Here is a 26,350-nt window from a genome sequence, read left to right as displayed (position 1 = left end):
TCCCTCTCAAATCCAATGCAAACTATTCTCTAATTCTTAGCACTACTCCACTTAATTATCCCTTTCTTATTCTAGCCTCTTTTCTCCAAGCAATCCCTTGCCTTTCCATCTAGATCCCATTCCAATGGCAGTTCAAAGGCTCCAAGGTACATGTCTTGAAGATGACACCTCTAAATCACCATTTTCTTTGTCCTGGTGTGCCTAAAACATTGTGCAGCTGGATTTTGTGGTGCTTTGGTACCACTGGAAAATACCGCATGTGTCACATGTCTTCAGTCTCCCACACGTTATTACCATGTAGTGGTATTTAAATGTAGTCCTAAATGCTTGTGGTACCTAACTCCTGCGTTGAATGCTGAGACATCAAGGTAAGGGTGGCTAGGGTATGACTTAGATTACTCTGGCAGAGATAATGAGGTGGAATTCTTTGTAAGTCTACTGGGGTGAAGCGTTGCTTCAGAGCAAAATGCCTCTACACTGGCCCTTGAGCATCCTGAACTACTGAACCCTACTCCCTTGAGGAAGGCAAGAGAGTTGATATTAAACATTCACTCTTCATAGATGCTTCTTAGTATTTTAGTATCTCATCTCTCTTAAGTAACTAATAGAGACTTATGTGCATAGAACACAGTTACTTCATAGGAAGGTAGTGTGAATTAATGATATGTCAGGAAGTCCTGTAGTCAGCAAGAAAGGCAGATACAAACATTCACATGTTGCTTTTATTTTTTACACAGAGAGATTTTGTAATTCTTTATAAACAGCAAAACCCCTGATTCATGGCCTAGGACAAGCTAATAATAAAAACATGCCATTGAATTCTTTTTTTGCCTTTTTTTTCTTTTGGCCCTCAGTTAAATTTAAAGGGATGAAAGGGACACACTAAATTCTATTTCTAATAACAGCTTCCAGTGGGCACGAAGTGGCTTAAGCCAATAGGCAGAGAGACCTTTCAGTAGTCATCCTTGCTTTGAGACCAAATGAAGTCTGCATGATAGTGTTATTTTGTGAAATGAAATTATGGAAAGAAGCTGGTGTTTCTTGGTTAGATTTAAAGAACACATGTCACATCACCAAACCAAGTCTACCAGTAGTGACAAAGTTGCACCTTCCCCAATGAGTCCTAGCTAACTCAAGAGTCCATACACTGGAGAATCCTAGACCTTAGCTATCTAGCTGTTTAGGTAGCAAGTAGATGCCTCCACTGTCTAATTCTATGTGTCTTTGAGTTCAGCCTTTCTAGTTTAATAAGGGTACCATTAGAAAGCAAATGTATCAAGGAAAATAATAGTCACAAGAATAACAAATAAGTATTTTAAAAATTAGCAAAAAAATATAAGCCGTGGGTAGCACCTTTAAATATGAACTGTGATGTTATGCAGGTATTTCTGAAGAACCAGAATCCTTGTGACTAATTGCATTAATCATGAAGACTAAATTTATTCTCTACTTCCATGGTGTGTTAAGGATAGGGATGTTTACCCAAGAAGAAAGCTAACATAGCATTCTTCTATGTGAATGTAATTTTCACTTGACAGAAGGTGTATTTTTCTGGTAGGTGTTTGCTTTTCATTTACCCACTTAAGACTTTTTCCATCCTTTTGGAAAAAAAAATATATTGATTTATTTTGTGAGTTAGAGAGAGACAGAGACAATGAACTAGAGAGAGACAGAGAAGAAAAAGGAAAAGACCATGATTTATGACAAGTGTACCTGCTCAAAATACGTATTTACCCTCTTTCCCATTCTCTTTTTCAATTAGCCTTTTTGTGTTGGAAAACAAATCTGAAACCTCATTGCAGTCACAATTTGTCACCAAATTAGAACAGCTGCGCTAAAAAAAAAAAATCTTCATTTTCCCTCCACTTTTCCTTTTAGAGCATTGCAATTTGGCCACTCCTGTAGAAACTAAGGAAGAGGAGGGAAAGGAGTAGTTCCTCACTATGAAACCGCCATCCTCTCCCCTCCCAGCTTTGCAGCCCTGGAAAGCAGGCAGAAAGGTTTGCATCATGGATCTCCATAGCCCATCTTGCCAGAGGATAAATAAAGGGCATTCATTCATCAGCTCTCAAGCTGCCACCCTCTTTTCTTTCCCCCCCCAGCCCCCACCTCTCCCTGAAATTAGGAGGAGGGAGGTTCTGATGGGTTTTTGTCTGTTTCTAGCAGAGTCAGGCATGAACAATTAAATTTAGGGCTTCCCTGTGGTCTGTGAATAACAGTGCACAGTGCTAACCATCAGGACACAGACAGACAACAACAACAACAACAACAACAACAACAAAAAGGATTTAAAAAAAAATCTGTTTACCCTTCAGGACACTGTTTACCTTATCACTGAAGGGGAAGTTCTCAGCTCAGCTCATTTTGGAAATTGTACTGGGTTTATTTTCTAGCTCTGAGTTTCAAAGTGTCCAGTGAGGAAGGGGCTGTATCAGCCAGGGGCAGGGGGACTTACACAAGGCCCTGCTCTCTCTCTCCTCCCATGCAGGAGGGTGCGGTGGGTCCATCCCTCCATCTTCCTGCCAGTCTTTTTCTCAGGGTTTGTGGTGGTTTTTTTTTTTTTTTTTTGCCATCTCCTGAGATCACCTTCCCTTCTTCCTTCTCACCACACATGCTCCTTTCCCCTTTCCTTGATTTTTCTGTCAAGCCTTTTCCATTCCCTCCCTTTCAACCAGAATGATTTTTCCCCGTTTTTCCCTCTCTAAATTTACTTCACAGCAGATTGTCTTGTAGTAAATCACCAAAAACCCAAATAGCACTAAAGCATTCTGATACAACATTAGCATTTGCTTAACAAGCACAAGATAAACATTAAACAAAGAACTGCATTTCTTTATTAGAGGCTGCAAGATACATAATCCATGAGCACAAGAAACATGGGACCCAGTGGATATGCAGATGTGTGTTATTTCATTGGCGCTGGGCGGCCTTGTTAGAAAAGGTTTTCATCTGAAGGCTTGGGGGTGGATGGTTGACTGTCCCTGGTGGGGCTGTAACTAGATACAGAGACTGTTGCAAGCTAGGCTGGGCTCCCTGGTGGACCTGCTGATTGGACAGCCTGAGGAAAACTTGGGAAGCATCGGGAAGTGAACTCAATCACCTTGGGGATGATAGGGTAGAACCAGATGAAGGCATTTGACTTCTTTTGTAACTCCCACTAAGGACAGATTGCCAGTGCGATCCAGCCTCCATAACTGCAAATCAGGCCCTTTCCCCTATGCCGATTTCATTAGAATGGCCAGCATGGTGCAAAGAAAGGGGAAAAAAAAAAGAGAAAGAAAGAAAAAAAAAAAAAGGTTAGACACAGTAATTTTACAGGCAGGCGGGTACAAAAAAAATCTGCATAATTAAGCAGTCAAGGCTGCTAATAGGGGAGTTTATATGCTCTGGGACCAGGCAAGGGCAGCACATATGGATATAGCACTGGATATTAAATCTACGGCATGCAGACTTACTTCAGGGCCCTCAGAGAAAAGGCTAATTATAGAGAGAGGAATTGTGTTTACTGGTCTGTCTTGGGCAAAGATGGTGAAAGAAGTGCAACCAAGTTTTGCAGTTAGACATGAACAGGCTGTTAATAGAGATATCAAAATATGTGCTTGGGGTTGTTTCCCACCTAATCAACACAAAATTATAGATTCTGCAGACATTCCCCACCCCTCATCACCTACCAGAGACAAAACACTTGGAGTTCAGGATCGTGCATTAAGTGAATGCAGAATGGCACCGTGCACAGGGCTGGGAGTGTGTTTCTTATCAAATGGCCACAATTTAATCTGGGCTCTCCCCTTTATCATGGAGAAATTTGATTTCGCTGCTGTTTAGTCAGCCCTGTTTAAAAAATGTCAGTGCTTCTGGGCATGAACTTGAAGTCAGCACTCCTCTAGGAATGGAGATGGCAGGTGGAAGTCTCTCAGCGGGCAGGGGTGAGCCTTGCGAGAGAGGGTGTGCTTCTGGAAGGGGGCTCCAATGGGATAGACATTAACATTTCATAATGCAGATCAAAGGCAGGGAGAAAACCCACAGGCCCCTTTGTCACGGGGCCCCTAACGACAGCCTCATCCATGAGCTGAGATGATGCCTTCAGATTATTAAAGAGATGCATTTCATATTTGTATTATGCATGCATATATGTACGCATACCCTTACTTATTTATTTAATTCCATACAAAGAACGTTTCTGAAGGAAGGACTGGAGACAGTGGGCCATTTGCCCCAGGCTGCATGTGCCAAGGACCGCCGCCGCGTTGTTTCAGGGGACCAAAGCCTCCTGCAGATTTCGTTTCGAGAAGCAGTCTGGACCCTTTGTCCTTTAGGAAAGCTTCCATGGAAAACAGCAGCCCTCTCTTAATACAGATTTGCGGCTGTGGGCTCAGGCCATTTGTGAGCCTGTCGTGCATTCCATTACTTCGCCCGGACAAGGAGGGCCACAGAAGAATCCCACTGCCCCGGCTCAAGATGCACTAAAACCTCAGGCTTATGAAAGTAAACAGCAGCTGATCAGCCAGATATTGGGTCAGGCTTGCCTGACATCTGTGCTCTTCTCGGAAGCAGGGAATTCAGAGCTAATGAGAAGACCAAGCCTCTGCCTAGGAAAGTGAAAGTCACAGAGGCTAATGACCAGGCACGTTAGCCCCTGGAAAGAGAGAAACACCACATGGTACTCAGGGTGCTGGGCACCTTTCTCTTGTCTGTGCATTGTTCACTGGCTGACCAGGGGTATCCGTTGTGCTGAGAACAGCTGGTCAGATAGAAGAGCAGTTGGTTAAGAGGGTAAAGGTCTTGGGAGACTGGTGTATTATTGCAGACACCCAATGCAAACATTCCATACTGAATTCTTAAATGTATTTTTCCCTTGCAACTGCTAATTGAGTTTTTTAAATACATATAATCAAGTTGATCCTTGGATTTTTAAAATTCAGGACTTCTAATGTTTTCTGATTTCTAGAGGTCACAATGAGGTAGCATTTAAGAGAGAAAAAAGGCAAAGGAAATTTTGATGGCCTACAGATTAGGAGGACACACAGAAGTGAGTAGCATTCAAGCACTTATTACAAATGTTTTTTTTTTTTTATGTTTTGTTCTCTCTACTGGAGACTTAAAAATGGAAGACAAAGGAAATATTTTAGGATGAAGGAGGAGTCAGTAACAGTCAATACCTGGAAAATGGTAGCAATTAAATGCAGAATGTACAGGGCAGGACATAGCCGCAGTCTGCTGTTTGTCAAGAGACAATGGACCTGACCAGAGCACTGGCAGGCAGTAAGTAGACCCTGCTAGAAAAAGGGAAAAAGGGAAATTATTATTATTATTATTATTATTATTATTATTTTCAGTAGAAGCAAATATGAAAGACAGGGCTAAACAAGCAATTGTTTGATTTTTAACTTTTGATCTGGACAAAAGTCATAAAGCTGGGCAGGAGGTATGTAAAGGGCAGAGAATTTGAGATCTCTGGCTGCATGTTGAATTTTTCAAGGTTATAAAGAACACTTACCTAGTCCATGGAAGGAGTAAAAAATCTTCTACTAGCAGTGGATTACCAAAGAATCTTCTCTTTCCCTCCTTACTCCCTCCTTCCTTCCATTCATTCATTCAACATACCATATCATAGTCATCTAGAGAGCATTGAAGAGGTTAATCTAGAGAGTAATGAAGAGGTTAATCAAGGAGCACTATATCTTATAGGGGAAATAAGACATGTATTTATGCTGTAGGGAAAGTGAGATATATACCCTAAGGATCTTGCAAGGTATGGTAGGACTTCAGAGGTGAAGTTCATTCTGAGTAAGGGAGAAGGGCCAGGGCCTGAGGAACAGCAAATGGGGTGACAACCCTTTTTCCCATGGGCTATGCTATTCTGCTATTCTTCCTCATTTTAAAAACTGGTTTTCTGTCATTCCCACAAATATACCGATAGATTAGCTAAACCTTCCCCCCCCCACACACACACATATTTGGGAAGAGGAGAGGGGGAAAATAACTATTGATGTTGTGATTATACCTTGAGAGGAAGGAGTTTTAAGTAATTTAGCAGCATTAACATCTTCTGGGTATTGTTTCGAAGTTTATCATTACCATATGCTGAGATTTCCTCATAAATGTATTGGTTACATTTAAAAACTGACAAAAGGTCTCTGCTGGATCTGCCCAAATAATTGCACATGTCCAGAAGCCTGGCCAGTAGGACTCATTTCTAGGAGCAGGAGGCCTGAGAGGAGACTACCTTCTCTGAAAGGCTGTCTGGTTCTGGCAGTGCCACTGGCTGCAATGCTGGGCAGCCCCATTGTTCTTGTCCCGGTAGCTGCTGTCCCAGGTCTCAGCCAACAAAACCCAAAACTGCCTTGGGGCAGCTGACAGCTGACCACAGAGGAGAAAATTACTTCTGTGGGACTCTGCGCTGTCCTCTCCTCCTTCTGTCCAGTACTGAGGCCTGAGCCACAACCTCTTGTTTTCTGTCCCATTTCCACCCTCCCATTTCCTGTAGAAAGAAGAGTATGAAGTTTATACAGAATCAATGAATAAATGAACTCTGAAGACTAAAAAATACAGTATAAAATATTTCAACAAATGGAGCTAACATTTGTCCCATGCCTAATAACAAGAATAGCTGGGGCTGGGAAAGTAAATCAGTGGAAAAGTGCTGCCTACCATGCATGAAGCCCTGGGTTCAATTCCTCAGTACCACATTAGCAAAAAAAAGTCAGAAGTGGCACTGTAGCTCAAGTGGTAGAGCCCTAGCCTTGAGCTGGAGAACGGAGGGACAGTGCCCAGGCCAAGTTCAGGACCTACAACCAACAACAACAACAACAAAAAGAATAGCTAATAATGGCTGGGAAGGTGGCTCAGTGGTATAGTGCTTTCCTTTTCATGCTTGAGGCCTTAGGTTCAATCCCTCAGTGCCACATAAGCAGAAAAAGCTGGAAGTGGCACTGTGGCTCAAGTGGTAGAGCACTAGCTTTGAGCTGAGGGACAGTGCCCAGGCCCAGATTTCAGGCCCCACCACCTAAAATGAGAGAGACGGGAAGAGAGAGAGAGAGAGAGAGAGAGAGAATAGTTAATAATGACTAATCACTGAGAGCCAGATTAGAGATCTGATATGGATTATTTCATGATAGATTCTTGATATATATTATCTTAGTCTAGGTACTTGGTATCTGTTATTTCTACTGCCTGTCACTTCTATAGCACAATTGAGTAGGCATTTGATATCTTCATTTCCTACATGACTCAGATAAAACAAGGTCAAATTATCTATGGGAAGTTACCCAGCTTGTTAGTGGTAGGGTCAGGTACCCCATCCCCACCCTTGAGTCACTGAGCTGTTAAAAACTTCTCCATTACAGTGGAAGTCAGTGTAAACCCATGGCAGAGATCCATGTTTACTAACATCCGTGGCACATATACCAGCAATGTCCCTAATGTTGTGGGTGTAACTTGTATTTCAGTAGAAAAATCTGACAGATTACAGTGGCAATGGTCCACATATGACCAGAACTCCAATCCTAGGTTAGAATAAAAGGACTGTGAGATGTAGATGCTGTGGCCTAGTGGTTGGCAGACAGACAGACAGACAGACAGACAGACAGACAGACAGACAGACAGACAGACAGACAGATAGATAGATAGATAGATAGATAGATAGATAGATAGATAGATAGATAGATAGATAGATACTGTGGCCTAGTGGTTGGCTGCTCCATTTCTTAGTATTCATTGGAAATTAATATGTAAGCAATACACAAACTGGCTTAATTGCATGTGTGACCTGCTTTCTTATGTATTTGGGAGGGTGGAGATGGAAATGGAGAACACACAGTAGATGCATTTTACTGCCAGAGTGGAACTTTACAATCGTACCAGGGGACCTTTTGGTAATGTTTGTAATGTGCTGCTATTGTGATTTAGGAAAAGAAAAATGCTACTGCTGGGCTTTATTTTCAACCATTTTTTTAAACATCAATTAATGCAATCAAATGTAGTTCAGGGAAATCTAACTTTTGATTTACATTTAGGTGGGGGAAGGGAAGGGGCTGGGGAGTGTTTGTTTGTTTGTTTTTTAACTCCAGCCATTTGAGCTGTACAGTACATGGTTTCTTGGTATTTTCCAAATCAACTCAGTAAGTTATATTTAACAGTCTATGTGAAACTCTCCACATGAGGAAGAGAAAACAGCCTTATAACTAGTACCATTTGTTGGGAAACAAATGATTCTGCCTTCCTTCGCACAGTTTGAAAATAATGACATTTTTTTTTGTTTTTTCGAAACAGACTTTGTTAATAAAATGAATCATGTCAATTTTCCTACCAAGAACAGCAAAATTGAAATGTGTTATTTCTTCATGAATTAGTCAGATTCTTAAATGCCAACGTTTTGACTAAAACTTAATGAATTCAAAAGCAAGAGCAACAAAAGAAAATAGCTTGGAGGAGGCAACAATGCTTGATAGGAAATGTACTCATTACCTTGCTCATGTAACTGTAACCCCTATGAACAGTATTTTCACAATAAAAGACTTAAAAATATGTTTTGGTCTCTATCAAACTTTAAAAAGGGATTAAAATAGATCACTGAGATAACTGAAATGGTCCAAGTCAAGCAATTGTGTTCGCCTTTCTCTTATTGCTTTCCACTGCCTTGACTAAACATACATGATCAGTATCAGCTGCTAGATGTTCTTTCTAAGCAGAAGGACCTAGTAATTTAAACATCATAGATAGTTGAAGTAAAAATGTGGATCCAAATTGAGATTTTTCTTTTTCTTCTCCCTAATCTGCTGCCTAAAAGGATATTTGATCCCACCTCTTCTAGTAACTATCTATCTATCTATCTATCTATCTATCTATCTATCTATCTATCTATCTATCTATCTATCTATTCAGAACAATCCACATTTATAACCACCACCACCCCAACACACATACCACATTTTGAACATTGTGAAAACTATCTAGATATTTTATTTAGAGTCATTCTCAGGCAAAGATAATGGGAGGAAAACAGCATTGTAATAGTCTAGCAATGGTAACAACTCCTTGTTACAGGTTTAAAAGGGAGAGCATGAATTTGACTTGGGCAGGTCCTATGTCTAACTTCTTTTGCTTAAAAGTTACATTGGCCTGCGCACAAAACCTGATCTTTTGGAGTAGATGACATCATATTTAGACCTAATGGGATGACATCAGGACACAATTATTTCTTTAATTTGGAATTTCCCTGCTGTTCATACTTTAAGACAAAATTTCAGATATCCATAAAAAAAAAAGAAAAAAAAAAAAGATACCAGATCTAGGTCCTGAGTATCAGTCAGTTACTCTTTGTTCCAGTGCTTCCTTCTGAGGAGTGTCACACTGTTTGTTGTAAGAGGTAGAAGGAAGGTTCAGAATAGACCATATAGGCCAAGGCAACATCAATCAATTATGTGTTCCCCTGAGGAAATAACTGTAATTTTGTCTGCTTCTCTGAGATTTTATTTTTAATTCTTTGAAGGAGTTAGGAGCTAATATTTATTAAGGAAACTTTTACCATTCCTGAGAAAAACACTTATTTGCTTAATGGGCAGTTTTTCCTCTATTAATAGTTATTGTGATGGATTGAAGATATTTACTCCAATGTATTTTTTACATATCCATGTAATGTTAATCCAGAGTTACTGTTACTGTAATATCCAAAGTTCTATTTTGTCTAATATTTGCATTCAGGAGAATTTTTGTGGCCTCTCTATGATAGATTATTATTTACCTGTTTTATACAAACAGCATTATGCCACAAAATTATCTTAAGTATTTGGTTTTCTCCAGAGTATGAGAGATAAAGGTTCTCATGTTAATCTCTGAAACCAAATATTGCTCCTGCTTTTCAGGAGCAAAGGAATAGTGGGAAAAACCAAGGTCTCTTTCAACCATGGACTCTTAAGTTGTTCTTTACCAATAGTAAAACTGTTGAGGAAATAACATAGAACTTGTTTTCTGAAATGTCAGGAACTTTATATGTTTTTAAGACAACATAGGAATTCTATGCTGATTGCATCATATTCGTACAGGGAAAAGCAGAGTCTTTAGAATTAGACAATGTTGAAGTCCACCAATAAATATATTTGTGTCATTATCTCAGTAGATTTCCTTTTGTGTGCAGAGATTCATTATCAGCCCTCATGATGTTGACACAGTATGTAATATTTGAAAATTTTAAACAAATCTTGATCAAACAAGTTCAAGTTTTAGACAAATTATCAAAAAGACAAGGGATTAAAATTAATTGTGCTCAAAGAATCTTTATGATTTGGCATTATATTCTTAGGCATATTTAATAGCTTTGCAGAAGGTAAGAGAAGGAATTACTCTCTGAGAAGGAATTACTCATAATTATTATGTCTCATTCCTCATTTAATATAAACACTTATTAACTAATATGTTTTTTCTTAGGGTCTATTTCAGTCCGTCTTTAGCTTTAGTTGTTGTTGTTGTTGTTGTTTATTGTGAAAATACCATATAGAGGGGTTACAATTACATGGGCAAGATAATGGATACATTTCTTATCAAGCATTGTTGCCTCCTTGTTTGTTTCCCCTTCCCATCCCTTCCCATCTCCCACCCCCTCACCCCACCCCTCCCACCCCCCACCCCCACCAAAGTTGTAAAGTTCATTTTTCAACATGACTTGTACTTCTCATTGTTGCAATGGGTCCACCTGTATCCCTGTTTAAACAATTTGTTTTTTTCCCTTCCCCTCCACAAATTATACCAACATCAAATACAGTGAAAGCAGGGGTTATACCATGGGGGCGGGACATACAAAACAACAAAGAAAGCATCTTATAAATATGTTAGAAACAATTGCATGGAAGAAAAAACATTTGAATACTTACCTTGGGGTTCATTTCACCTAACATCAACTTATCTGACCTTTTCTGCTGTCTCAGACGTATACTAGTTATTGCAAATAAGGGAAACCATGGGACCTATGTTTCTTTGGGCCTGGCTTAGTTAATATAATTTTTTCCAAGTCTTTCCATTTCCTAACAAATGGGATAATGTCACTCTTTCTGATGGAGGCATACTGGTATATATACCACATTTTCTTGATCCATTCATCTACTGAGGGCATCTGGGTTAGAATGGCTATAATCAAGAACTCTAATAACAACAGATGCTGAGGAGATGTGGACAGAAGGGAACCTTACTGCATTGTTGGTGTGAGTGTAGACTTGTTCAACCACTTTGGAAAGCAGTATGGAGGTTCCTCAAAAGACTCTACATAGAGCTCCCCTATGACCCAGCAATACGCTTTTGGGCATTTACCCAAATGATCACAAACAAGACCATACTAAAGCTACCAGTACAATTATGTTTATTACAGCATTATTTACCATAGCTAAGATATGGAACCAACCTAGCTTTAGTTTTTGATATAACACAAACATCTAGAGATATGTATTTCTTAACTAAAACTTCAAGAACTAAGTAGAAATGAGACAAAATGGTATGAATCTGTCTTTTCCTCTTTCATTTCTCTTTCTCCTTTCTGTCCTTCCTTCCTTCCTTCCTTCCTTCCTTCCTTCCTTCCTTCCTTCCTTCCTTCCTTCCTTCCTTCCTTCCTAGCATCCTTCCTTCCTTCCTAGCATCCTTCTTTCCTCCTTCTCTTGCTTCTTCTTGCATCACAGTGGATAATATACAACTCTGTTAGGTACATTCTCTTGCCTAATGGACTATAACAGAAGGAAAGAGAAATGAGTAAGATTCATTGGTATGCCAGGAACATCTTTGTTTCCACATATACTGTCTAGATGTCCTGCTCTATCCAATATGATACCCAAGAGAGAAAAGTAGATTAGGACTATGGTAATCTCACAGCTTTTCTACACTAAAGTACAGAGTTACCTTCTTAGTAACTCACACACTTTGGAACATGCAGGAAATCTCAGTGCTTTTCCAAGTTCTCAATTTAGAACCTTATCAGGAAATAACTGGGATATTTAAGGAAATATGGCTAGTTCTAGGCAGAATAGAATTAAGGAATCAGTCTTTATTTCTCAATAATTTTAATCCCTTAAAGATATTGATTATAATGCTCATAAGTTGATATATTGAATTGAAATTCCTTTGTACAACTGAAGATAATTTTTAAAAAATTTAAAGAGGCACTCAAACCCAGCCTCCATAGGGTTTCAGGTGACAGTTTAACCAAATAATTAGTTTATTGCCAGTGAGAGAAATCATTCAATAACAACGTTGCAGGTTGTGTGATGAAGGATATTTCTCTCAGAGTGACAGTTCAGATGAAAGTGCTATGCTTAGAATGGAGAACTTGGAGAAGTGAGGAGTATACGTTTCCATACCAGATTTCCCCATTTTCCAGGAGGTGCTGCATATTAGCTAAGGCTTTGCTTTCTTCTAGAGAGAGGAAAGCTTGTACATGTCTGAAGAGACTTAATTGCCTAGGATGAGGGACTGATGTGGATTAGAATAAATTCAGGCCTTGATTTGTAAGGGAATAGAGGGGTAGCCAAAGAGCATAGAAATAGAAGTAGCTGTTTGCACATCAATTAGAGATCTAGGACACAGTAACATTTCTCTTTAACTGACAACTTAAGCTGTGGTACTCAAGGAGAAATATACATACATACATACATACATACATACATACATACATACATAGTGTCTTGGGCTATGTAGTATTGGATTCAAAAAGCTTGAATTCTAGTACTGGTCATTATCACTGGATGTCAGTTAGAATCCATGATTTCATCTTTTAAATAAGTATATAGTCCCCACAGACCTTTCGAAACATTACCTACAGCTCAAGCATTTAGCCAAAAAATAAGTTGAGTACTCTCTCTCTCTTTCTCCTCTTTTGATTCTCCCCCAACTCCACCTTCTCCTCCTCCTCCTCCTCCTCCTCCTCCTCCCTCCTCCTCCTCCTCTTCCTTTTTCTCTCTTCCCTTTCCTGGTTTATTACTTCTCCAGTATTTTACATGAGAAAACAAAATGTTCTAGAATCTTCGAAAACACTTGAGCCCACGAGCATGGTTTTGCAAAGTATTTATTAGAATATCTCTTAGTAAATGGATAATGCCAAAGAGTGGACAGCCAATTCTCCCGTGTCCTCCCAATCACATTTCCCTTATCACATTTCCGATTCCTCTGAACATTGAGAGCATTATTTGTTTTCAGAGGGATGCTAATCACCTTAGAGTAGTTTTATGTCATCCTCCATTTCTCTCAAGCATAAATGCCTTATCCAAAAGACAATCTGAAAGAAGACACTGCACACAAATTCACATACCACACACTTGTTTTTAAGTGTGCCTTTGCAATATTTTCCTTTGTTAATATATTTGACACCTTATAGTTGTAACCTGCTGTTCTCTTTAATTGCTCATTGTTATTAATTATATAGTGGGAACGTAGTTGGCTGCTGGAGCCACTTGGCTCCAAAGAAATTCATTTATCATTATTGCTGTTGGAGCCACAGAAAATTGCCAGCATTCTTTCCCGAGATGAATGTTTTGGAGTTCACTTCCAGTAAAATTTTGAACATGGGTCAAATCTTTAAGTGTTTTCTCTCTGCTGCTACCCTTTGCTGCTTCTAGTCTGCACAGCGAACACCTTCTTGTACTTCAGTTTTCATTTCTGTCCTTGATTTGTTGCTCCTTCAGTGAAGTTTATGTATTGTTCTGGGCACTGCATTTGATAGCCTGCCCAAATAATAACCTTGTTTTTCTCCCCATACCCCTAGCGGTAACATTTCCTTCTTAGAATTTCTTGGCAATAGCATTTCTACCTTCACAGCATTGCTAGGTGCACAATTCATTTTAAATTGTGAATGCTGATTACTGATTGGGCCTTACCTTAATGACAATCCTACCTTTCTGAGAAAATGCTTATGATGGTCTTTAAAATAATGGTAAAAGTGCATCTATTGTCACAACAAGTTATCATATATACTTTACAACTTGCAGTGGGGAGGGGTAAGCAGGAGAAAATAAGAGAGGGGTAACAGTGTTTAAAAACAAATGTACTAAGTTGGGTATGGGGCTCATACCTGTAATCCTAGCTACTCAGGAGGCTGAGATCTGAGGATTGCGATTCCATGCCAGCCCGGGCAAGAAAGTCCGTGAGACTCTTACCTCCAATTAACCACTCAGAAAACCGGAAGTGGCACAGTGGCTCAAGTGGTAGAGCACTAGTCTTGAGCTGAAGAGCTGGGGACAGCGCCCAGGCCCAGAGTTTAAACCCCATGACCAACATACACACACAAAAATGTACTCATTACCTTACTTATGTAACAGTAACCCCCCTCCCCTGGTTCATCACCTTTACAATAAAATATATATATGTATAAAGAATATTGCCCATATAGGAATGAATGAATGATATATGTATGCCAACCTGGAAGTGTATTCTCACACTTAGGAACTTCCTGGTGGCTATAGTTTCTTTAAATCTTGGCTTCATTTAGAATACATAACCCCACGGCTGCTGGAGACATAGAGCAGCCAGGACAGAGTAGCCTCCGCCTTCTGGCAATTTGACATTAAATTCACACTAGTTAAGCCAACTTAAATTGAGCCTCCTTGAACCTTCCTAAATAAAACTAGTGGCCTTAATTACAATCGGGCAATTTAAAGGTTATGGAGCTCTAACTAGTACTGCAGTATATCACTTTAATAATGCACAGGAAAATTTCTCTAAGGGGTGGCATCGTTTGATTAGAAGAATTCAAGTTTCACAGCACATTTCCAATAAACTGTTTTTAGAAATTTTATTGCATTTATGATGCCATTACCTTCTTTATTCTTCAAGGCCAAGTTTCTAAGGTCACACACCAATAGAACAATAAAAAACGCAACTAATTTGCAAAATAATGCACAGGATTGTGATTTTTTTCCCATTCTGTGGCTTCATAGTTTTCTTAGGGTTGATGCCGAGTAAAGAAGAGCAGGAGAAAGACCTTTGGGCATCAGAGAAGACCATGTCCCCTCCGTCCCTTCCCCCACCCCTGCATCAATGCAGGGCAACTTGTGCTTTGGGGTGAATTAACATTCTAAATGCCACTAAAGGAGAAACGAAGTCATCTTCACAATACCTAATCAATCATACAGAAAGAAACTATATGATTAGCTTTGAAAATGCCCTGCTAGCTTCGAGCCTTAAAACTCATAGTTGTTGAGGTCCATAGTATCAGCCAAAGCTATTGAACTTTACCCCATTTATTTTGTTGGCTTGATTTGTTTGGGGTTTTGTTTTGTTTTGTTTTGTTTTCTAAATCATCAGCAGTAGCAGGCCGTGCTTTCTAGCAAAGATAAACAGCTTTTCAGTGTTTGGAGACTTTCTCCAGATAACTAGTGGCTTTATGCCAAGAGAAGAAGATTAAAGAAGAAAAAGCAAAGGCCCTGACCCTTGCCATAAACTCAGCTCAACAACACAGAAGCATGCCTGATGAGTGCTGTGTCAGTGTGCTGCTTATGTGACTTGCCTGCCGCTATGCAGGATTAATATTGACTATTGCGCCGTCTCACTTCTAACATGTTTTCCCCACAGGTTTAACTTTAAGGCAGGTTACATTTAGTTTATGTTGCATGAACTACCCTCTTTCGATTGTACCAATTTGTGTGTGTGTGTGTGGCAGGGTGGTGTGGGGGGAAAGGGAGGGTTCACAAGGCAGGGATAGGGTTGTACTCTACTCAAAGGCACCTGTACTTCTACCAGTGCGGTAAGTCCCCCAAGTGAGGGCATTAATGGTTGGCATTTTACATCAAACAAGATAACTCATGAGAAAAATCTCTTCAGAAATGTATATATCTGAATAAGAAACAAATTATATATTTTTTAAAGTTTAATTTTATTGTCAAGGTGATGTACGGGGGGGGGGGGGTTTACAGTTTCATACCGAAACATTTCTTGTTGAACATTGGTATCCCCTCCTTCGTTTTTCTCCCACTCTCCCTCCCCCCATAGTGCCCCACCCCCGCCAGTTGTACAGTTCATTTCCAGCATAGTGTCTTGTGAGTATTGCTGTTGCATTGGTTCACCTTTGTCCTATGTCTCACCATTTTGTTGTTCCCTTTCCTTTCCCTAATTCATAGAAACATATATACAATATACAGAGTACCAAAATCAAATACAGTGACAACAAGGGATAAACCATAGAGGGAAAAAAAAGAAAGAACTTCACGTAGTATATTAAAAACAACAGCAACAACAACAAAAAAAAACCTCTTGTTTCCATATCTTGGAGTTCATTTTGCTTAGCATCATCTTATTTTGGTCATATGTACATAGCTATAGAGCTATTGTGATCCTCTTCTAGGACTATCCTAGACATACACTAATTATTACAAATGAGAGAAACCATGGAATCTTTGTTTCTTTGGGTCTGGCTTACCTCACTTAATATGATGAATGGATCAGGAAAATGTGGTATAAATACACAGTGGAATTCTACGCTTCCATCAGAAAGAATGATACAGTTAGCCCGGCGTTGGTGGCTCACGCCTGTAATCCTAGCTACTCAGGAGGCTGAGATCTGAGGATCTTGGTTCAAAGCCAGCCCGGGCGGGAAAGACCGTGAGACTCTTATCTCCAATAAACCACCAGAAAACCGGAAGTGGCGCTGTAGCTCAAGTGGTAGAGCCCTCGCCTTGAGCTGAAGAGCTGAGGGACAGCGCCCAAGCCCAGAGTTCAAGCCCCACGACCGACAAAAAAAAAAAAAAAAAGAATGATACAGTTTCATTTGTAAAGAAATGGAAAGACTTGGACAAATTATTTAAATAAAACTATGGTTCATGGATATGTGATTTAGAGATGTTTCTGTAACTTGGGACAAAGAAAAATCCTCCATCTCTTCTTTTATGGTAACTTCTTTGTATTTTAAACATACGATGAAAAAAATTTTCTTCTTGAAATAAGAGATGAGTTTTGACTTACCAATGTTGCTTACCAGAGATAAGCGATTGACCAATGAGACTGCTACTTCATTAATGTTTTATTTTCTTGAGCATTTAGGTCTTCAGGAAATAAGACAACTCAGCAGTAGAGGGAAAACTTGGCTAGTTCACCATGGGGTAGTCATTGAATCCAGCACCCAAGGGAATTGAGCAAACTTGGGAAATCCTACTAACAGTAGATATTATTTAGGTCAATCTGGACATTTTCCTCTAATGAAATCAGATACAAGACTGCCTGGTTATATATTTCCAACAAATTGAATAAATATTTATTGAGCCCAGCTATGAGCTATGTATAGACTATTTTAATTTTGTAGTGTGTTCCAATGAACACAGCAAAGCACCCTCTCCCTCCTGAAACTTGCACCCTAAGAACTGATAAGTAACCTTGAATTTCCTTCCCAACTCTGCCTCAATAGAGTAGGAAGATGTCCCAGGCTGCTCGCCTCTTACCCTCTTGTCCATAAGCATGTCGGAGTAAAAGCTTCCTTCCCATTTGGAGATGCTGGAGTTTTTTGTTTGTTTGTTTGTTTTAAAGCCACGTTGTTCTCTATGCGAAATGCATGCCAGTGGTTTATATTTGCCTTAAAGTTGCTCATAAACTTCCCATGAAGGAGAGAAAAAGTCAGCACTGAAGACATCTGGGGCAAAAAAAAAAAAAATATATATATATATATATATATATATATATATATATATATATATATATGGAAAAGCTTTCCTTCCTGTATTCCCTTGAGGAGGAATGAAGGAGAAACTTTTGTGGAAACTGGGTCCCTTTCAGTGCAGCACAGAGGTACAGATGGAGGTCATTATTTATTTTTTTAAATTCTAAAATTTTGCTGGGCACTGGTAGCTCATACCAGTAATCCTAGCTATTCAAGAAGCTGAGATCTGAGGATTATGGTTTGAAGCTAGACTGGTTAGGAAAGTTTGTGAGAGTCATATCTCCAATTACCCACCAGTAAACTAAAAGTGGAGCTGCAGCCCCTAGTGACAGAGTGTTAGCCTTGAGCAGAAAAGCACAGGTATAGCACCCAAACCCTTGAGTTCAAGTCCCAAGACTAACATATATAGATATCTATATATGTATATATAGATGTATGTATATATGTACACACACACACACACACACACACACACATATACTTTTGAGAACAAAAACAAACTTTACAACTTTGGCAGAGGTGGGGGGGGGAGTGTAGTCGTGGAGATGGGAGGGCAGGGATGGGTAGGGGAAAAACAAAGGAGGAGGCAACAATGCTTGATAAGAAATGTACTCATTACCTTGCTCATGTAGTTGTAACCCCTCTGTACAGTATTTTCACAATTAAAACACGCATTAATTTAAAAAGTAAAGATCCTATGCAGATGGAACTAGAAAACTTAAGGGGACAGGTAAGATTGGGATAGATTTTGGGGGAGAGTGATAAAAAGGAGTGAACATTGATCAAGATGCATTGTACACATAAATTGACATGTTGGATTGAAACCCTTTTGTACAACTATTTAGAGAAATAAGAAAATAAGTGTATTTTTTAAAGGAGTCTCTAGTCCGATTTGACAGAAACATCTCAGATTTAATTGTTCTCAGTTCTCATTCTCAGTCCAACCTTTTTTAGCACTATTGCTATAAGAAGGAACACGTAGTGCTTCTTTCCTCAATTAAGAATGCTTATACTTGGGACAGGCACACTTATGGTTTTACCAATGTCCTTCCTATAACTTTTTGTTGTCACTGTTGCTGTTTTAACTAAATCTTGTGAGGGGAAATTGTTTCTCTTTAAAGCTATTTGATGGCACAATGTGTTTTCACTACAAAGTTAACTGGGAAGCCTAGGCTAAGATTCTAAAAGAGGGGAAATAAAGAATGGGAGGATCTGGGCAAAGGTCAGGTTGGAGGGGTACCTTGGTCAGTGTTCTCCCTATTTCTAGCTTGTGCCAGAATGTCACTGCTGAATCTTCACAGTTGGAGGAAAGCTACCTTTTTGGTGGGTTATTTTATTGCTTAGTGTTTGAGCAACATTCTAATGTTTTTCTCCTCCCTGAGAATATTCTAATAGGTACTTCACACAACCAATAATAATAGCCAAGGCCTTGGCCGATATTGCATCTCAGAGCATCTAAAATCCCACTGCTCGCCTCTCCCGTTTCTATCCACCTGGACCTCCCACTAGTTTCCAAGCTGCTGATGTTTATGGGGCTCTAGGCAGCCCCTGGGCTCTTTAAAATCTGCTGGGTACCATGCAGCCTACCCCAGTTGAATCATTTCCCACTCCAGCCCTGCTGATAATGAGAAGTTCAAGACAGGAAGTAACAGTGTCGATATCAGTGGCTTTGCTTCTGAAGTCCAAAAGCATTCCAGCCTTCGCCATTAGCCAAAAAAGAATCATCAAAAAACTGAGTTCCATGGAAATTTGCACTTTGTGGGTCTCCTTGAATTGCTGTCTGACTCTGGTGTGTAGAATGCATATTATCTGGCTGCCATTGAGATGCCTAAAGGTCAGGCAATTCATGCATGCAGGGTCAATGTCTCAGACCCTGGTATGCACTCATGGTACCCTTGTGTCCCTTGCTCAGGTGGGATTGAAACTTGACAGTGCCAGGTATCTTCCTGTTGCCAATGAGAAAACTCCATGTGTCAGTCTTCAGGCAGATTCATTTTCCTGTTAAATTGTTCCAAAGAACAAGGGCAGAACTTTTAAGTGGGTGTGAGTAAGAGGTTCACACACACACACTGCCTCAGTCCTCTCCAATTCTGCCTTACTTCAGGGGCTTAGTGACTAATCTACTGGCAGACTTTGAAGCCTAACTCATATTCTCCACTGCCGAATTAGCACCTAGTGTGTTTATGTTACAGTTGTGAAATATGGGCTGTATAGAAGGCGACAAATTATGGTGGCCGGAATGTCGCAGACCCAGAAAGAATGGGATGGCTGTGTGCTTGGCAAATTACAGTTACAGGCTGTGTATTCTCCTTCCCTGCTTTTCAGAGTGAGCCAACGTAGCCGAGGGCTGAGTTTTGTCATGTATGGCTTTGCTTTGTTACTCCTCAGACCCCTGGCTTATAAATGTGTGCTTGGAAATTAACTCAGGGAAGAGGAGAAGCAAAGTAAAGCATGGTTGGGGAGGGGAGGGGGGAATTGGTTTAGGGCATAGTTTTCTCAGATTTGAAAACAAAAAAAGTATGTGAGAATATAACACTACACACATTTGAGCTGGAAAAATTACAACTGCAGGGCATCTGATTTCTCTGCCTGGATTCTGAGGGCAAAGTTGACTCCCACTCAGATCAGAGCTTTTAAGTATGGCTCCTGCCACATGAGGGTGTTCCAGGAGGAGTTTTTGTAGGTGGACTTTAGCCTATAGATTTATGCAGTAGAAGAGACTGAAGGAGCCTTCTGGCCAGACTTGAGGGTAAATGAGAGAAACAGTTCTACTTAAAAACCATTACAAATTGGTCCTCTATAATGGGGGCAGTGTTCATCAAACAGTGAAAGGGGGCCCCTGGTGATTTCTGAGATACAACCCCATGTACGTCAACCACTGAGCATTTGCTTGTAGCTGCTCTAGACGCTTTGTTTTTATGGAAGGAAAAGGAGTATAAACATGGGACCCACAGTCTGGGGGCTGCTGGGAGGGTTTCTCTTGTTGAAAGCTTATATTGAAATGTCAGTGTCTTGTGTTGAACTCTCACAGCTTATCACTTGGACTGTGTTGAGAATCCCAGTGGTTAACTGTTATTTCTTCTGCTATTAAATGAGTGGATGAATAGTTCTGTAGATCCAGGCTTAGGCATTGCACACAGCTATTTCCTCTTGCCTTTGAACCAGCTATAGACAAGCGGCTTGTTTACTCAGAGCACAAAGTTTTGTCAATGATTATCACGTTTCTCACCAAGGCAGCTAGATTGTGTTTCCAATTATGTATGCAGACTCTCTGCTTTGAAACATTTCATATTGGTGTAAATATTTACCTGAGCATCAGTCTCTTTTATGTAGACTCTATTCCTGTTTACATTTATGTTCGACACTTAAATGGAGATTAACAAATGGAAAGAATTATTTTCACTAAGATTTCTGTACATGTAAAATCATTTTTCAATTAGGCACAAGCTGTCTTTGGTTCCACACACACACCAGAACAGTAAGTTACTGATCTTCAGCATGGACTTGGTGGGTGAGGGTTCCTTCCATTCCACAGGGATTCACAGAGCTAGGCACACCCACACTTGAAGAAGGATTATTGTGTGTGTTCTGGAAATATAGAGCTTAGAATGATGCTCTGTAATCCTGTCATTCAGATCAATTTATTTCCACTAGATTATTGTCTATTCCTCTCCTATGCCAATTTCTTTTTGCATGTTTAGTCTAGGATATTTTTAAGGCTAATGTACAAAACTGGAGTTTTCTTTTTTTTGTCATTGTTCTTTTTTTTTTAATTGTGAAAATACTGTATAGAGGGGTTACGATTACATGGGCAAGATACTACATCATAAGTCATTTACTTTCTAACCTTTTGGCTATCGAGTTTCAGTGTTGTAATCCATCTATTAATAGGCTCAAAAAGGTATAGAAATTTTTCTCCCTCTCTCTCCCTCTTAATTTCAATATAGCCTATAAAGAAAAATCACATATTATGGAAAGTCTGGAGAATATAGATAAGCAAAAAAAAGAAAGAAAGAAAAATCTAAAAGTTTCATCTGAAGATCCCTTCTATCTATAAGTCTTCATTAAAAAAAATAGGACTGCACTAGCCTTATTGTATCCTTAATGGAATATTGTAATGGTTATTAAATCAATTGACTCTGAATCTCTTTTTAATAGATGAGTCAGGCTGTATTATCCAATTACTGTCAGCTGCTACCTTTCCAGAGAGCAGAAATGATTATTTTGATTGAACTTTTTGAGCTTTTTGACAACTCAAATGAAGAAACAGGAAGAAGGCAGGATACAAGCTATGGGTCCTGTGGTAGAATCTGTGTCCTGAACTGTGCCTTAAGCCTTAGATTCTCCTGGAGACTACTAACGTTACCTCACCAACGTTGACTTGTAAAAGGAAATAGAGTTTAATTCATTCAGTTACCCTCTTTCCTCCCCCATAGTAAAAATTCTGTGGAAATTCTGAAAATTGAGATGCCTCTGTTAGCCAGGCAAAGTAAATACAGAAGGTATGAGAGCAAATTTAAACAGAGCCTCTAAATAAGTCTATGCTTCTGTAGTTCTTATTGTCAGTAAGTTTGATTAGTTTTTAGTTATTCTTACCTAGGCCTATCTCCCTTGTATTGAAAAACTGAAATTAGATTTTCTTAAACAATCATAAAAATGTTTGGGATCCTCCATCTCTCTTAGTCATTTTGTACTTGACTTGGAGTAATAAGCAAGATAGGTTGAGAAGGGAGCAGGGGAGAAAATAGGTGAGCGAAACAGGTGAGTGTGTTCACGGTCTAATTCAGAGCATTGTGGCTTTGGTTTGTCTTTTACTGAATAACAGTTGATTAAATAACTAGGAGATGAGTGTATTGGGGAAAATCTCACTGTATGACTTATGAATACAGAAGGCAAGTGTGCTTCTAATAACTTTTCTAACTGTAAACCTACCTCGTGAACATTCGCTGGTGTGATGTATATAGTTGATGTCACTAAGGTCCTCCATAAATAAAACGTGGAATACATGAAAATGTAAGTCGGTGTCTTTATGACCATCTGTCACCTTTCTGAGAATCACTTAACTAAGTCAGACTATTGAACACTTGAGATGCAGCTTCTCTAAAAGTCAGACACGATCCCCAAGGAAAGCCCCCCACCAGTCTGCTGCATACTTCACACCAATTACAGGTTAAGAACACATATGTCAACTCACACCCACAGGCTACATCTTAGTTCTTGTGCAAAACACATTTTTATTAATGGGTACTGTTTTCACTGTACATATTTATGGGTTGCAATATGAAAACAAAACAGATGTAATCTTAAAAGGACATTAAAACTCTTAGCGAACATCTTGCTAGTCAAAATAATAAGGTCTGCAGCATTAATGAAAAAGAGAACCTTTAAATTTGGCACGTATTCCTGATGATTAACTTGCTGACCCAATTCCCAATGATAAGCAGCGCTGCTTGGATTTCTCAATGACTAAAATTTGGAAATTTTTGGGTGATTTTAGTATTAAAAAAAAAAAGAGAAGAGATAAAAAAAACTACTTGATCTTATATAATCCCTAAAGCTTTTTGTATAACCCTTGTCATGTCAGTAGACACAATTAAACTTCCTCTTACATAATTATAATCAAGGAATTTGCTGTGCCACCCAAGTGCAGAGTGGGTTTTATCTCTTGTGAAATGTAGACAGTACTGGGTGGCTTAATTAGTGCTTTGCTTTGCTTTTTACAAATTCCAATCCTCTGCTTCTAAAGACTCATACTTGTGTGAGAAGAAAGATTAGGAATACAAATAGAGCGATTTTACTCCCAGTTAGCTCATAATAACTCACTTTGTAATTGGGCCTTTGAATTGCCAATAGCATCAACTACTGAAGGACGTCCACAGGCAAGCATCTTTGAAGGGAAGGAAATAACTTTAGAGTTAGATTTGCTCCACCAATAGCGTCTTGCATTACCTAGAATATCTGACACTGAGGTTTCTGGGGAGCGTTTTACGTATTGCAAATAAAAGAAAGTAAAGGTTGAACTTGATAAGAAGCTAGGTTAAAGGGCAATTTCACCCCTCAACTTCATAACACATAATCTTGGGTGTCGTGGGTATGTATCATTATCTCTTAAGATCATGGATTCTCACAATACAACGTCAAAATTCAAGTTCTAGCTCCTCTCGTTATTAGACCTTCTAACTTAGAGCAAAGTTTTCAACTCTCAAAGTCTTGTTTTCCCATCTATAAAGTATCTATTAGAAGTATTGCACATAGGGTTGTGGTAAGCTTAAATGGATTCATATCTGTAAGCATGTGGACCAACAGCCAGAAACACAGTAAACACAGTAGGTATGGTGATGCATGTCTGTAATCCCAGATACTTAGAAAGCACAAGTAAAAGGCCTAGGGTTCTAAGACATCCTGGACAAAAGAGTTAAGAAGACCTCATGTCAAAAAATAAGTTGGGCTGGGCGCTGGTGTCTCACGCTTGTAATCCTAGCTACTCAGGAGGCTGAGGTCTGAGGATCGTGGTTCAAAGCCAGCCTGGGCAGAAAAGTCCATGATAATCTTTTTTTTTGGGGGGGGGGGTCCAGTCGTGGGGCCTGAACTCTGGGCCTGGGCGCTGTCCCTCAGCTCTTCAGCTCACGGCTAGCACTCTATCACTTGAGCCACAGCGCCACTTCTGGCTTTTTCTTTTTGCTTATGTGGTGCTGAAGAATTGAACCCAGTGCCTCAGGCATATAAGGCAAGCGTTCTACCACTGAGCCACCTTCCCAGCCAAGTCCATGATAATCTTATCTCCAATTAACCACCGGAAACTGGCGCTGTGGCTCAAGTGGTAGAGTGATTGCCTTGAGCTGAAGAGCTGAGGGACAGATCCCAGGCCCAGAATTCAAGGCCCACTACTGCCAAAATAAATAAATAAGTTGGTTGTGGTGGTATACATCTGTAAGCCCTGAAATGTAGGAAATAGAGGTAGGAAGCTCATAGTTCAAGGCTAGATCCAGGCAAAAGTGTGAGACCCAACCAAAAATTAAATAAAGCAAACATTGGTAGCACATTTGCCTGCCAAGCCCTGGGCTCTGAGTTCCAACCCTAGTTCCACACCAAAATGAAAAAGAATCACTAAAATGTCCTCTGAGGTTGTGAGTTCTGACACTCCATGACTTAACCTCGGCAAGTTGAAATGAGTTCGGATAATCCTTGGATTTTAAATTTGATAAATATTTTAATGAGTAAAAGCAGCCTAAAATAAAAATAACTTTTATGTGTAAACTCTTCACTTTACAGCACTTGTTTACTCACCAAAATATTTTTTCTACCATCTGTTGCTATCAAAGAGAAATTGAGGACTCATCAGAAGTGAGCCTGGAACTCATACAATTGTTCTGGAGAAAAGACGAGCAGAGGGGAATCTGGGGGCAATGTTAAAACTGTCCTCTAAACATAAGAGAGCAGGGAGCTGGAAGCAACAGGAACAACTGGCATTAAAAAAAAAACAAAGCAAAGAATGCTGCATGAATATTTCAGGTCTTCTAGAAAGTCATAGAGATTAAAGGAAGTCTATACCAATGGAAATGCTACTGATTTTTTTTTTCCTGAATGGGCATAGAAGCTTGTAGAACCTCTTAAAGAAGCCAGAGGAAAAGCACAAAAGAAGCAGCTATTCCATTTTTCCATAGGTCCTTTATTTTAAGATCTTGCAACTACGGATTGTATAAAATCATGATAATCGGACTAGATGACATTATTGATAAACTACTTGTACTTTGAAAGCAGAATAAACAGCATTAGCCCTTAAAGTCTGACTTCTGATTATGTTTGGATTGTTAAATTCCAGAAATATTATAAGCTGATAGAAACTCATGAACAATGTGAAATAACCAGAAACCATCCCTCCTACTACCAATTTATGTTCGGTGGTAGAAATAGTTTAATGTGTGCAATTATAGTTAATTCTCTAGTCTGTTCATGAGATGGCGGGTTTCACCTTTTCTGTTCTTGAATATTTTTCTTGACAGATGAAGGACTAAACCATGAGTGCAAACTCTGCAGCCAGACCTTCGACTCCCCTGCTAAACTGCAGTGTCACCTGATTGAGCACAGCTTTGAAGGAATGGGTGGCACCTTCAAGTGTCCCGTCTGTTTTACAGGTAGGAAGCAATTTCCAGAAAACTCTGATGCGCTCCTGCCCGATCATGTCCTTCCTATTGTACATCCCACTGCTTAGCCTTTTGCAGGTAGGACTCAAGTTCAATTTGGGGAGACGATGTTTGATTTCTGCTGATTAGCATTATTGATTGCAGCCTACTTAAAGGCTCAGATGGGCAGGAAGGTTAACTGTCAGGATGAACAAATGGCATTTCAAGTTCTCTCACAAGTCTGCACTTTTCCATTTGGAAAACGAAATCCACGTTATATTCACTTTTTCCCCCCTCTAGATGTTAAAAGGTTACTCAGGCCATCATTACCTGCAGAAGGCAGCTTTTTAAGATGTTCAACTGGGATGGCCATGTTTTGTACCCTAAGTCTGTTGCTTAACCTGGAGAATTTTATAACCTTCTTCATGAAAGAAAGGAGGATATTATTAAACACTCCCAAAACCCTTTGAGCTAGAAAACAGATTTGATGAGACATTTACTTTCTAGGAAATTAGATTTTTAAGGTGGATATACTTGTAAAGAAACCTTTTTACAATATATGTACAAATTTTAAATGATGGGTCATGTTTCACACATACCCTATATTAGG

At 39.5% G+C, this 26,350-nt stretch overlaps 1 protein-coding gene across 1 annotated transcript in view; it reads left to right on the top strand.

Annotated features, from left to right (window-relative positions):
• Znf521 (zinc finger protein 521) overlaps positions 1-26,350 on the top strand; it is a 288,604-nt gene that overhangs the window by 232,528 nt on the left and 29,726 nt on the right. The window contains exon 6 of the mRNA XM_042675234.1: positions 25,621-25,752. Within this exon, the coding sequence (XP_042531168.1) occupies positions 25,621-25,752 (132 nt within the window). The remainder of the gene's footprint in view (positions 1-25,620; positions 25,753-26,350) is intronic.

Source organism: Dipodomys spectabilis, unplaced genomic scaffold, assembly GCF_019054845.1.
Source record: "Dipodomys spectabilis isolate Male_0828 unplaced genomic scaffold, ASM1905484v1 ptg000024l, whole genome shotgun sequence".
Lineage (NCBI taxonomy): Eukaryota > Metazoa > Chordata > Mammalia > Rodentia > Heteromyidae > Dipodomys > Dipodomys spectabilis.
Note: the sequence above shows the minus strand (reverse complement) of the source record. Positions and strands in the feature narration are given on the sequence as shown.